General features: G+C 39.6%; 1 protein-coding gene across 2 annotated transcripts in view; it reads right to left on the bottom strand.

Annotated features, from left to right (window-relative positions):
- BLOC1S5 (biogenesis of lysosomal organelles complex 1 subunit 5) overlaps positions 1-11,239 on the bottom strand; it is a 38,714-nt gene extending 27,475 nt beyond the window's left edge. For both annotated transcript variants that reach the window (XM_045551712.1, XM_045551713.1), the window contains exons 1-2: positions 11,088-11,239; positions 8,145-8,227 (exon numbers count right to left, since the gene is read on the bottom strand). In XM_045551712.1, coding sequence (XP_045407668.1) covers positions 8,145-8,227; positions 11,088-11,199 — 195 coding nt within the window. In that variant the 5' untranslated portion in view covers positions 11,200-11,239. The remainder of the gene's footprint in view (positions 1-8,144; positions 8,228-11,087) is intronic.
- Between the last annotated feature and the right edge of the window lie 2,654 nt (positions 11,240-13,893).

Raw genomic sequence — 13,893 nt, 5'->3', positions numbered from 1 at the left:
TATTTATTACATTGCTTTGGTTTTCTTCCCTAGGGGTTCATTTTCACACATATTTCAACTTTTCATTTCAATTTTCATTTTTAATTACACGTAAAGACTATCCATTTGTTCATTCACTTGTGGTTCTTCTACTTTAATCTCTGATATAATTTTTAAAATTTTTTCCTGAATTCTTTCATTTTATCTTTTATTTTTTTCTATTTCCATTTTATCCAATCATTTCTGAGTTTTTCTAATTCTGACTTATATTGTTCTTTGATTGTTTCTATAATTTTCTTATGCTCCTTAAGCTCAGTTTAAATTATTAGGTTATAGCTTTTAGTTTTATTTTTGTGGTCAGATCCTTCTTACTTTATTTCTTTAAGAGACATTATTCTGCTCTTTATCCTCTAATAAATTTGTATGAGAATTGCCTCTTGCTCAATTTTATGCTTAGTTTTCTACTATTTTTAGAAGGAAAGGGTAGTCAGGATGGCCTTTCTACCTTTGAAGTTGTAGAACTCTCTTTTTGCTGTTTCAAAAAATATTCAGTTTCCCATAGTTTCACCACAGTGCACAGCATTATCCTGGAAGAGCGTTTCAGTTTGTGAGTTTCAAACTCCCAAACTGCTTTAGCACCATCAGACTTTCCCATGGCTCCTGAGCACTCACTTGTAAATTGGAGCCCGTGAAGTTCCCTCCCAGCTTCTACTACTGTTCCCAGAACGGCCCATTGCTATGGTTTAAATGCATCCTACAAAACTCACATGTTGGAAACATAATCCCCAATGTTAACGGTGTTGGGAGGTGGGGCCTAATGAGAAGTGATTAGGCCACACGGGCTCTGTCCTCACGAACTGATTATTGCAGTTATCTCAGAGCAGACAAGTTCAGCTCACTTTTGCCCCCTACCCCTTGCCTTCCATCTTCTACCACAGAATAATGCAGCAAGAAGGACCTCGCCAGATGCAGCCCCTCAATCTTGGATGTCCCAGCCTCCAGAACTGTGAGCCAAATAAATTTGTTTATTATAAATTACTCAGTTTCAAGTATTGTGTCACAGCATCACAAAACAAGACTGAGACACCCATCAAGCTTTCCAAATATACCAAACAGGAATTTTCAAGTTTTCTAGCACTCAGGCCTTTGTAAGTCCCTCTACCTCCTTCCACTTCCTCTGGCAGTTCTGATACCACAGAACCCTTTTAGCTGTTGGTCATTTGGCATTTTGGGGATACCCTGTCACCTGGTTTTATTATAGATGTTGCTTGGTTTTGCTATCTTAATTGCTGTGTTTTTAGACAGATTCAAGGAGTGAAAAACAAACAAAAAAACTATGCCACATCCGCTGCTATCTTCTCCAGATGGCATTGGAATTTGGAAGAACCAAGAGTAGGGGAAAATATTTCATTCCTTATGACAGACTAACTTATTAACATGCAAAAGAATGGTCTTTCAGTTCAACGACAAAGACAACCAAGAACTGAGAGAGAAGCTCTGCAGCTCCATTCAGAGGACAGGTTCTTACTCTGGGGCCCACAGATGGGGTTTGGGGTTCCAGGATCCCCTTGAAATTGTAGGCAAATTGAATACATATGTCCTTTATACATTTTTCTGGGTGAAAAAATTCTCAAAAGAGTCCATGATCTACCAAAATGAAGAACCACTTATTTAAAGGGTTTTTTCATTGTAGCAGGCAAACTGGAAGTCAGACATTGTAGTAAGTGAATTAACTGCCACATGTCTCTATAAAAACCCATGAATTACAATTACTTCAAAAAACAAATAGATGCTGTGATAGTGTTACACAAGATAGGATGTTATAAATAGTCTCTTCCCTTAAACTTAGCATCTGGTATGTACTAGTTTTTACATTGATATATTATGTTTCCTTTTTGAGACAGGGTCTCGCTCTGTTGCCCAGGCTAGAGTACAGTGGCATCATCATAGCTCACTGCAACCTCAAACTTCTGGGCTCAAGCCTCTTGCCTCAGCTTCCTGAGTAGCTGGTACTACAGGTATGCACCACCATGCCCAGCTAACTTTTTATTTTTTGTAGAGACAGGTCTTGCTATTGCCCAGGATGGCCTCGAACTCCTGGCCTCAAGCAATCCTCCCACCTTGGCCTCCCAAAGTGCTAGGATTACAAGTGTGAGCCACCACCACTGGCCTTATGCTGATATTTTTAACTGAGGGGTACTGTTAACAACTCTTACAAAAGGAAGAATATAAACTAACATTTGTTATATATGTATATTGTTTCTGGGGTGAAAAATTTCATAACAAAGCTCAGCATTGATAAAGCTTGGTTTCTGACATGTAACACTAAATGAAATACGTATATGGTTAATTTCTCTTGATTTGAAATTAATAACAAGTGTTCATGTATTGTGCTAAAATGGTACCTGATGCTAAGCACTGAAAGTGCTAGCAACTATTAATAATATTATTACTCTAGTTACTGCAATATTTACACTAAAGATGTAATTTAATAGTATTGAAACTGCCCTCCATAAAATTAATAGACCATACGGTGGGAGCTGTGGTAAGGGTTTCAACCCTGCAAACGTATAGACATAGTTAAAAAAAACATATAACCAGCTATTGTTCCCTAGCTTGCTTTCTTATAATTGCTTACTATTCAATAGTCACATAATGACAGTCATAAAGATTCTCAGCTTTCTCTATTGCTCCCATACTTAACATCACCTTTGTGAAACCTAAGGCTGATCTTTGAGATATCTTCCAGACACTGCATTTCAGTGGACCAACTGACCCAACCAGACCAGTGGCCACCATGGAACTGACTCAACTGGTCTTGGGACCCTCTACCTAGGAACTGACTCAGCAAGAAGATGATTTCTGCTTCCCAACCCTGTGAGTTCATACTTAGCCAATCAGCAGACCCAATTTTCTGGCCCTTTGCCTGCCAAACTATCTTTACAAACCCTGGCCCAAAAATTCTCAGGGAGACAGATTTGAGAAATTTCTCCCATCTCCTCACATGGCTCCCTGCGATATTAAAAACTCTTTCTCCACTGTAACTCCTGCTGTCTCAGTGTGTTGGCTTCCTCTTGAGCAGTAGGTAATGAACCTGGTTGGGCAGTAACAGTATCAGAGAGGAAATGAGAGATATAATAATTTAAATTTTCTTTTAATCACAAAACTAGCCAGTCCCACAAGATTTAAAACCATAGTGTATATACACACATTCATCACATGCTATATGTGACAGATACTCTAATAATATGATGTTTTATCCTGATATTTAATAATCTGACAGTTTAACTAAAAACAGAAGATCAGGATGTGAGGTCAATATTCTAGTTTGTGCTGCCTTTTAAGGAATTTTCTCTTCATCAGTTTAACCCACATTGGAAATCCTTAACACAATCCCTCCCAACTCCTGTAATTACTGTACTTACTGAACACTTTTTTTTTTTGCCTCTAATTTTAACCCACATTTCCTCCAATTTTTGTAACATTTATTTTTCTTTCTCAGCCCAAACATCATCCCTTCTATGAAAATTTTCCTCAGGGCTCCACTGAGAGTTGTTTCTATTTCCTCCCCTGAGCCCTCAGGTACTTTGTGCTTATTTTAGCGTAATAATTACACCATTATGACTCTTTGCTTAGGTGTCTTTCTTCTCCCTAGACTGTAAACTTTCCGGAGGTAGGGACTGTTTCTTATTTATTTTTACATATCTGGTGTGACAGATACTTCTGTATCCATTCTCTTCTTTCTTGCTATCAACACCCAAATTTTATCTGGAGTGGTAATGTGCCCACAGCAAAGACTGGTAGCTCTTTCCCACCTGCCTTCCCCTTTGCTACGTAAAATGCCGAGGAAATGGCTGGAGTGCCAAAAGCTACCTTGTAAGCAGGATAAGGGCAACATCCCAGAGAGACAGAAGGTAAAGTTGGAAGAAAAAGCTGTCATCATGGAGCTAACATACTAACCCTGGGCTGTCTAAATCTGGACTCTGGGTATAGTGATAGAAAAATAAGCACTTGTTAAAGCCACTAATTTTCAGATTTATCACCAGTCACTAAACACACTCCTTACTGATATACCTAGGTGTTAAATGACTATTCAATAAAGCACTGAAAGAAGTTTGCTAAAAACTAAGAACTTATATAGGACATACACTCTACAAGCACTTCATAAACACTTAGTGACTAATGTGGGTCTCCGCTCTGCTCCACAAGAGAAAGGCCATGACATCTCCTCTGTAGGAAAGATAATGGCATCGAGGACAATGCCTTTACCCATTGATACTACTACATTAATATTCACTCGAGGTACTCCAGCTGAAAAGTGAGATCCTTGTGAATCTCTGTTCATAATGTTCATTGGAATCAAGGGAGGAAAATTTTTATAAAGTCAGAGAAAGATAAGTCAACTTGCCTTAAACACTAATGAAAACAAAGAGAGCTTAAAATAACCTAACAGTACTTTAATAATTTAAGTAATGCTGCCACCATGTGGCACTTATTCCCTTCTTTTCCAAATAAAATTTTATATAAAGATCATTGTTGCCACATACATTAAATCTTTTAAATATACGAACAACTTTAGTTTTAAATGCTAGCCAGTTTTTTGGAAAGTGAACTACATTTAAATGGTACACAAAAGATGAAATTTCCAAGAAGCTCTGCTTCCCTGCTCCTTCCTGTATAGCCATGTCACTCTGGGCAAAGACCACTTTTTTAAAATATAGGACATTATTGTCTGGGCTCTAAAGTGCTTTCAGCTTTTTCCTTCTAATTTGAGTGTAAATGTTAGAATCTACTATAAGAAAAAAGGCAGTTGAATCTGATGTACAGGAAAGTTTCTGTGCTACACTAAATCCTCGGGAAGACCAGTTGGGGAGGTCATTGTGCGAAAAGACTGAATCAAGTACTTTTCTGGAAAAACAACTCTAACTTAGCTGACAAAATATCCTTGAGTCCTTCAGAGACCATTCTTCAAGGCAATATGAGAACGCCTTGCTTCCTGAAGGGTGCATCTACGTCTGTCTTATTCACCACGATGTCATTAGTTCCCAACATTATTATGCCTCACACAAAATAAGTGCTCAACACATTTTGTCTGACTTTATATAACAAGCTTGTATCTATCATATCCAGTGTGAAATTATATTCTTTAGTAAATATTTTCCTAAGATAATGCTTATGCTATTTGCTTAGCTAATCCCTATTTTCCCTAAAGATAATAAAAATTGAACCCAAACTCAAATTATTAGAAATTCCTAATTATTTTTAGTTGATTGTACTTGCTACCATCTTTCTCTTAACAATAACAGCCACCAAAATTTGTCTAACACCTATATAACAGGGATTTAAAAAATGATGTACCATTTAATCCTCATTAATACTTAAAAACTTTAGAGTATATATTGTTGCCATTTTAAAGATAAAACTAAGCCTTGTAAAACAAGCTAATAAGATATTCTAAGGAAGGGAGGAAGGTAATAATACCAGGAAAAATAGCAGGTAATTATAAGTGCTAAGGCAGACAGAATTCTAAATGGCCCCCAATGCCCCTCCGCTCCTAGTATACATACACACACCTTCTTCCAGTTAATCCAACCCTAGTCTAGGTGCTGCTGTGAAGAAATTCGGTGGATGTAATTAAGGTCTCAAACCAGGTGACTTTAAGAAAGGGAGATTATCCTTATCAGGTAAGTCCTGAACAGAGACTGGGCTCCTCTCAACAAGGGAGATTTGAAGTGTGAAAGGAATTCGAGGTGAGGGAGCCTCTTCATTCCTGGCTTTGAAGATGAAAGTAGCCAAGTGGCAAGGAATGTGGGTGGCCTCTAGGAGCTGAGAGTGGCCTCTACAGCAAGGCACTGAGTCCTGCCATAATCACATGAGTGAGGAAGAGGACCCTGGGCCCCAAATGAGAACGCAGTCTGGCCAAGGCCTTGATGTTAGCCTTGTGAGACCCCATGCTGAAATCCCAGCCCTGCTGTACCCAGACTTCTGACCTACAGGACTCTGAGCTGTTTTAAACTGTTACATTCTCAGCTGTTAAAGCTGTTTTACATTGTTAAATTTGTGGTAATTTGTTACATAGCATTAGAAAACAAATATAGTGCTATATAGAGAAGTAAATTAGGGTGACATGATAGGGTGCCTCAGTGAATGCTTTGGATTAAAGTGCCAGAGATGATAGTTAACCTGCAATGTAAACAAAAAAGATCAAGCTATGTAGAAAATGGGGAGAAGGAGCATTTTAGGAAGACGGAATTGCTGATGTAGAACAATCACGCTGTGTTAAAAACAAAAGAAAGTAGGCTGAAGCACAGTAAATGAAGAATTGTGTACAATAAAGTCTGAAAGTAGGAGTCAGAGATCATAAAGGATTTTTAAGTACAGCTAAGGAGGTGGAGTTTACTGCAGGTCTGAAGAGAAGCAGTGGGGGAAGGGGGTTAAGCGAGGGCATGATCAGATGTATAGGTCAGTTGGCTACTGTACGGGAAAAATTATTTCATGGAGATAAGACTGAAAGTAAGGAGACCAGGGAGAAGCCTACTGCGGGTGTCCAGCGGAGGGATGATGGTGGGCTGCATTAGGGTCAGGGTAGTGGCAAGAAGCATAGCAGAAAGATTTAAGATATGTTTCGCAGGTAGACTTGCTGATAGTCTGGTTGCTGGAGTGAAGGAAAAAAGAAGAATCAAATATAACCCCCACATTTAAGAATAATTAAATCCACACTCTATATATGGAACATTCAATACAATTTTTAAAACATATTTATGCAACACACTGTAATAGACCTCAAAGCAAGTTTGTATAGAAATATCCACTTTATTCTCCTTGTGAAATTGGTAATAATCTTTACACAGAATGATTAGGGATAGTCTCTGGGTAATTTTCTGTGTGTTCCACAAAATTCTTGTTCCACAATAGAAACAATAAATAATGATGATGATGGTAAAAATAGCTAACTAAATAGCTAATTCCTAGGTACCAGACAATATCCTAAGATACACATCTTTAATCTTCACAATGACCCCATGAAGTATAATACAGTTTTTGAGTTATAGAGTCTGTTGAACCCAGAAATAGTTGTCTAATGCTACAGCTCTGTCCCTCTATCTTGAGTGCTCTGTACCACAGGCTTTCTGTAGCTTGAAGGGTTTATTAAAAGGTTCCCACCTTTGGGCAGGTTTAGACATCCTCCTTGGTCAGAGTCTCATTTGAAAATAGAACTCCAACTTACACAGAATCTTGAAATTGTGTAACACCATTTACCATCTACCCAACAGTAGCTTGCAAAGTTATTACTTAATGTACAATGAACCAATTACACATAGACAAAACTACAGTAATATGAAATAGGATGGCCTGTTGGTGCACCATTACTGCTGCTGAAGAGCGGTGGGTGGTACAACTAGAAAGGTAGGGGCCAGGTCACAGAGGGTGTTGGACTTATCCTGTAGAAAGCAAATATTATCAAAGGGTTTTAAAAAGTGAAATAATGTTAGATCACTCTGGCAGCAGGGGGAAAACTGGATTTGAGTGGGTTGATAAAGCAGGCATACCTGTCAGAAGTAATGGAAATTTATGAGGTAACATCTAGAAGATTTGGCCACTGAATGTGGGCCCTGGGGGGAAGAATAGCCAAAGATCATTCTCAAGCTTTAACTTGAGTGCTTGAGCGAATGCTGATGCCTCAATTGAGAAAAAAAATATAGAAAATGGGTGTGCAACACTCAGACCCATCAATCTCTACAATCTCTTTTTTTCACTATATCTCATTCTATAGATTTAAAGAAACTGAAATTGACATTAAATACTCCAGAGTAGGCACCAGAACATGAACCCAAGTCTTCTGCTGTCTAATCTTGTACTCATCAAATTAAAAACAAGCACTTTTAAGCTGGGCATGCACACATGTAGTTCCTGCTATGCAGGAGGATCGCATGAGCCCAGTTCAAGATTAGCCTGGGCAACATAGCAAGACCCTGTCTCTAAAAAAAAAAAAAAAAAAGGAAGGAAAAGAACTAAGCATTTTTATCTCTTCATAATTTTTACTTTGTATATTTCATGAACACATGAACTGAAATCAGATTTTAAAACAAGGGAATTTCCCTTCTACATATTAACACACTAACAATTGGGGAACTATTTTTATAAAATAAGTTTTAAATACTCACTTCAAATTCTTTTACAAAATAACGAGTTTCACCTTGAATAACTGGTCTGTGATCCAAAAGCCTTGAATGAATTTCTCCAAGATCTATAAAGATAAAATGAAATTCAGGGTTAATCCATGCTAAATGGCATAATCTCTAGCTTGTTTTACTCTTCCCCTTCCCCACAAATACATGAAGGTTAAAATCCAGTCTAGACTATGGATTAAGAGGAAGTCTCATCCATTGCCAGGGGGTGTGTAAATTGCCATAACTACTTTTGAGAGCAATTTGGAAATATTCAATAAAGTTGAAGACGTATACCTAGCAGTTTCATGCCTAGGTATGTAAGCTAGAAAAACCCTTGCACAAATGAATATTGCATTTATAAATGTTTACTACATCATAGATATAATATCAAAAGAAAAAAAGTGAACACTTTAAACATACTTACACAGTGATATAAGTCAGCAAATAAAAATGAATATACCAGAGTTACACTTATCAAGGTGGGTAAATCCCACAAATGTTGAACAAAAAAAGCAAGTTTTAGAAGGATCAAAGCCATTTATATGAACTTTAAAAAATACGCAAAATGATACTTCCTTTTGGGACACACCCAGAAAAAACAAAACTATAAAGGAATGCATAAGCATGATAAACATCAAATTCAGGATAGTGATTACCTTTAGAGAGGAGTGAGGGTACTGAATGCAATCAAAGCAAGGTACACAGTGGGGCTTTTAATGATTTATGTATTAAGGAGGGTGTTGAGTGTTCATTGTAAGTCTTCAATTTTTCATAGGTCTGAAAAAGTCATAATTAAGAAAAAAAGTCCTGAATTTTAACTGTTTTGGTGAGTCAGCCTATCAACTCTTCTCAGTAACAACTATGTAGTTTAAGATGTAAACCTCAAAATTCTTGGAGAAACTAAATTTCCAAGTAAGAATGTATATTATTCATGTTCATTCATTGGTAATCTGTTCCCCAAATTTTTAATTTTTGCAGACATGCAATGGGGCAGATTCCAATTCTCTATTTTATTGAATTTTATTAGGACTTGTCTTGCAAAGTATGCTGAGTAGAAAAAAATATAAGCACTATATATAAGCACTTTATATGTCTAGTATATATAAAGAACTACAACTCCACAACAAAAAAACTGGAGTAAGAAATGAACAAAGGACTTGAATAGATATTTCTCTAAAGAAGATACACAAATGGCCAATAAGCATACAGAAAGATGGGTAACATCACTAACCATTAGGAAAATGCAAAACCACAGTGAGACACCATCTCACACCCATTAGGAAGGCTAGTACCAAACAACGAAAATAAGTGTTGGTGAGGATGTGGAGAATTTTGAACCCATGTACACTGTTAGTGGGAATGTAAACTGGTGTAGCCAATATGGAAAACAGTATGGCAATTCCTAAAAAAATTAAAAATAGAATTACCATAGGATCCAACAATCCCACTTCCAGGTATATACCCAAAAGGACTGAAAGCAGGTACTTGAAAAGATATTTGTACACCCAAGTTCACAGCAGCATTATTCACAATAGCTAAAACTTGAAAGTAACTCCAGTGCCCATTGACAGATGAACATATAAACAAAATGTGGTAAATACATACAATGGAATATTACTGTCTTAAAAAGGACAAAAATTCTGTCACATGCTACAACATGGATACACACTGAGGATATTTTGCTAAGTGAAAAAAGCCAGTCACAAAAGGACAAATAATGTATGATTCCACTTATATGAAGTGCTAGACTAGTCAAATTTAGAGAGACCAAAGTAGAACGGCGGTTGCTAGAGGTTAGGGGAGAGGGAATGGGGAGTTAATGTTTAATGGACACAGAGTTTTCAGTTTTGCAAGATGAAGACTTCTATAGCTGGATGGTGGTGATGGTAACACAAGAATGTGAATGTACTTAAAGCCACTGAACTGTACCCTTCATATGGAAACAAATTTTGTAACGTTTATTTTACCACAATTTAAAAAATTAACATAGCACTTCACTATGATTGCACAGATAAATAATTCTAATTTAGCACGAATACTCATGCAACACTCCCGCACTCCTAATTAGCCTTAAGAGACAACCTGAAATATAAACTTTAAAACAGCCACAGACAGCTGTGCTGGGGCTGCCTATAAACCTGACAGACAACGTTAAAATGAAACATGCAGCAACCAAAGGATGCTATTCCCTGGGTAGTGCTGAAGGACTCTGGAGTCATAAAAGGGCTTCCACACTGAGAATGGTGGAACTGACAGGTTAAATTCAGGGTTACGGGAGGATGGCCAATGAGAAAGTGCAGCATCTAACTGGCAAAGCTCTTCCCGCAGGAAACGGGGTTGTTATGAGCTTTGGGAATCAAACATAATGCAGGTTCTGTGAGAATCCAGGTTGTAACCTTCTCCCACCTCAAAGCTCACAGGGCAAATGGACACCTCTACACATGTAAGGCGCTTTACAGTGTTTTAGGACGCTTTCCTAAGTGTTCTCTGCTTCACTCCTCGCATAACCCAGGAGCAGACAGGGTCGGAAAGTGGGTAAAGCGGATGACCCGAAGTCACACAGCTCCGAAGCGACCACCTTCCCGACTCCCAACTCCCTTTCCCTTTGCATTACAAGGCGGGCGTGAGGCTGCCCAAAGCAGCTCTGCGCCTGGGGTCGAGGGCTCGGGGAGGGGCCAGGAGGCAGACCTGATGCCTCAGGACTGCGACAGAGGAAAGCCAGGGAGCAAGAGGAGTTGGGTTGGCTGCTTGTTACTGGGAGGCTTCCAGCCGGGGAAATAGGCGAGGACCCACGCGACTCCCCCACCCCGCACAAACGCGCGCGCGCCGGACCGGAGCTGGATGTCGGCCTGGGGCGCGGCCCGGGTCAGAGGACGCAGCCTGGGAGGTGGGGCTACGCTGGGAGCCACCAAGGACCACAGCCCTGCCACTCCGTACCCTTGATAATGAGGTGCGCTGAGCCCGCTGTCCCCAGCGAGTCCCTCTTCTTGCTGCCGCCGCCCTGGGCGGTCTCACAACCCACAGGGGTCTCCGTCCCTCCGCCACTCATCCCGACCAGTTCCGCCCACCCGCGGCCGCGTTGCGCCTGCGCAAACCCCAGAGGCCCGCTTCCAACGCGCGCCTGGTTTTTTGCGTCATCACAGGGCGTCGGAGAAGTTGAATCTACCCAGCAGGCAGTTCCGGAAAGATGCCCGTAGTGTAACCAGGGGTGTGAACTGCGCGAAGCTAATAACGCCATGCTGGATAAGGGCAGATGCTACTGGACTAGGAAGGGGTCTGCAAGTTAGAGCTGAATTCCGTTATTCCTCCCTAATTTGTGGTTTAGAGAAGTTGGGGGGAGGGCTGGGGTGCAGTCGAGGAGTAATATTAATAGTATAAATATAAATATATTACTACCTGCCACCAGTATTTATAAAGCATTTTGACACACATTGTCACATTTGGTCATAATAGCAACTTGCCGGAACAGTTTTATCATCTCTTTCTAACGAATGAAGGAACAGGGTTAAAAAACTTGCCCAAATTACTTATCAGACCTACTCGTGCCCATGGGAAGAAAAAATATCTGTTCTGGTGTTTGTATTTACAAAATTTCCACCGTTTGTTATATGGACTAAGATAACATATATGTAATTATGGAAGGGACCAGTTTGCTAGGCCGTTTGGAATTGGTGTAGTCATGAAGAGACAACCAAGGGGTGTTATGTATCTAACTGCTGCCATTTGATAAACTCCATAATCTTCATCGTGTATTTTCTACAAGCCTTCCTGCTTTTCAAAGAACAATGTGCAACTTTGTAGTGGCTCCTTCACCTCCTATGTTCACTCAGTGATTCTTTTTAAGAGTCATGTTTAATCTCTCCCTTTCTCCTTCCTCTATTCCGTAACAGTCTTTACCCTCAAGGGTCTCACAGTCTAATACTGAAGAAGGAATAGAAACCAACATTTACCGTAAAGGCCTATAAATGATAGGATGGAGAAAGGTGCAACCCACACGTGGGACTCCTAGGAGTGAGGGGGTCAGGGAAGGCTTCCCAGAGGATGCAAATGTTTATCCTCAGACTGGAAATGTCCAGTGGGTGGGGGCGAAGAAGGAACTTGGAAATCATTTCCTAGCAGAGGAAATAAGCCCAAAGGCAAAGAAGCATAAAATGAATTAATTAACAAACTGTAAACTTGGTTGATGGCAAATAGTTGGGTCTGGTTCTAAAGTTTCTGGTTTTACTTTCATTTCCCTAATTTTAGCATCAATCTCTAGAAAGCATCTTTTTAAAGCTCATTGTTATTCCCCCCACTTCTAGGTATTTTCCTTACTCAAGCCTTTCTTCTGCCCCTGGAAGAAAAAATTTCCTCTAAGCCTGTCTTAGTGTCCTTGAACTATGGAAAACCTGGGAAGGTTCACTATAGGACAATGAGGTTCAATGCTTCTCCTACATTAACGTGGCTGTTTTAAAAATGCAGATTCTGAGTTCTGCCTCAATATTTGCCAATTGATTGTGATATAAGTGATAAAAGAAACTCTGGCTGCAGTAGTTAAGACTTTGGACACAGAACTGAATTCTAATTCTGGCCCTGCCACTTATCTGCCATTACTTTTCTGTAAAATGGCAATAAAATATCCATCTTATAGAGTTGCAATGCAATTACTACAGTGCCTGGCACATAGAAAATGCTCAAAAAAATGTTATTACAATAAGCTCCTCTATCTTCTTTTAAAGCACTATATATTCTTTCTTTCTTTGTTTCCCCTCCCTCTGGTAAACTTCCAAAAAGCACCGTATATTCTGCTCCCATTCTTCTAATCTACCTTCATCACCCACCACTAAACTATCTTCTACTTGTTTAGTACTTTAAAATTTATAAAATGCTATCACACATCACATAGTATATGTTTCTTAATTTTCTCCTTAATGTAGTTAGGTAGATAAAATTGCCATTTTCAGATGAGGAAACTGAGGGTCAGAGAATATGGTAGAGTCTCCAAAAATGGGGGCAATGATTCCTCTCCTCCCTGTACACACATGCAACATGCTGGTCTACCCATCAAGTGGTAGAGTAGTTTCCCTCCCCTTGAAACTGTGCTGGTGTTGTGACTTGCTCTGACCAACCTGGTGGAAAAAATGCTGTGCCTGTTCTGGGCTTTAAGAGACCTGGCAGCTTCGGCTTTGCTCTCTTGTCAGGAAACCCAGGCTATCCTACTGGAGAGAGGCCATTGCACAGAGAAGCACTGAAAGATGAGACATCATGTGTAGAGAGAGGCTTCATGGGTAAGAACTGAGCCACCCTAGCAATCAGCACCCAGGCCCCCAGACATATGAGGGAAACTGTCCTGGATCTTTCAGCCCTGCCATTGGCCAGCTGCATGTAGTCATGTGAATTGCATGTAGAGCCAGCACCACTACATGGAGCCAGAAACTGCCAAATCAACCCACAGTATTGTGAGAAATAATACAAATCTTTGCTGTTTTGATCCCTACATGTGTGTGTTTAAATCATGCCCACCTCTCATAGAAAGTGTTTCAGATGGTTTATAATGATCCATATATTCCAACAAGATGGAACCACAATTAGTGAATAGCAATACTGTGGTAACAGCCCTGGTTATTTGACTCAACTCTGTGCATTCCATTATAGCTGTCCCTCACTTATCTGCAACAGATATATTCCAAGACCCCCAATGGATACTTGAAACCACAGATAGTACTGAACCCCACATGTACTATGTCTTTTCCTATGTGTACAT

Source organism: Lemur catta, chromosome 5 (genome assembly GCF_020740605.2).
Source record: "Lemur catta isolate mLemCat1 chromosome 5, mLemCat1.pri, whole genome shotgun sequence".
Taxonomy (NCBI): Eukaryota; Metazoa; Chordata; class Mammalia; order Primates; family Lemuridae; genus Lemur; species Lemur catta.
This window is presented reverse-complemented; position numbering and strand designations above follow the sequence as displayed.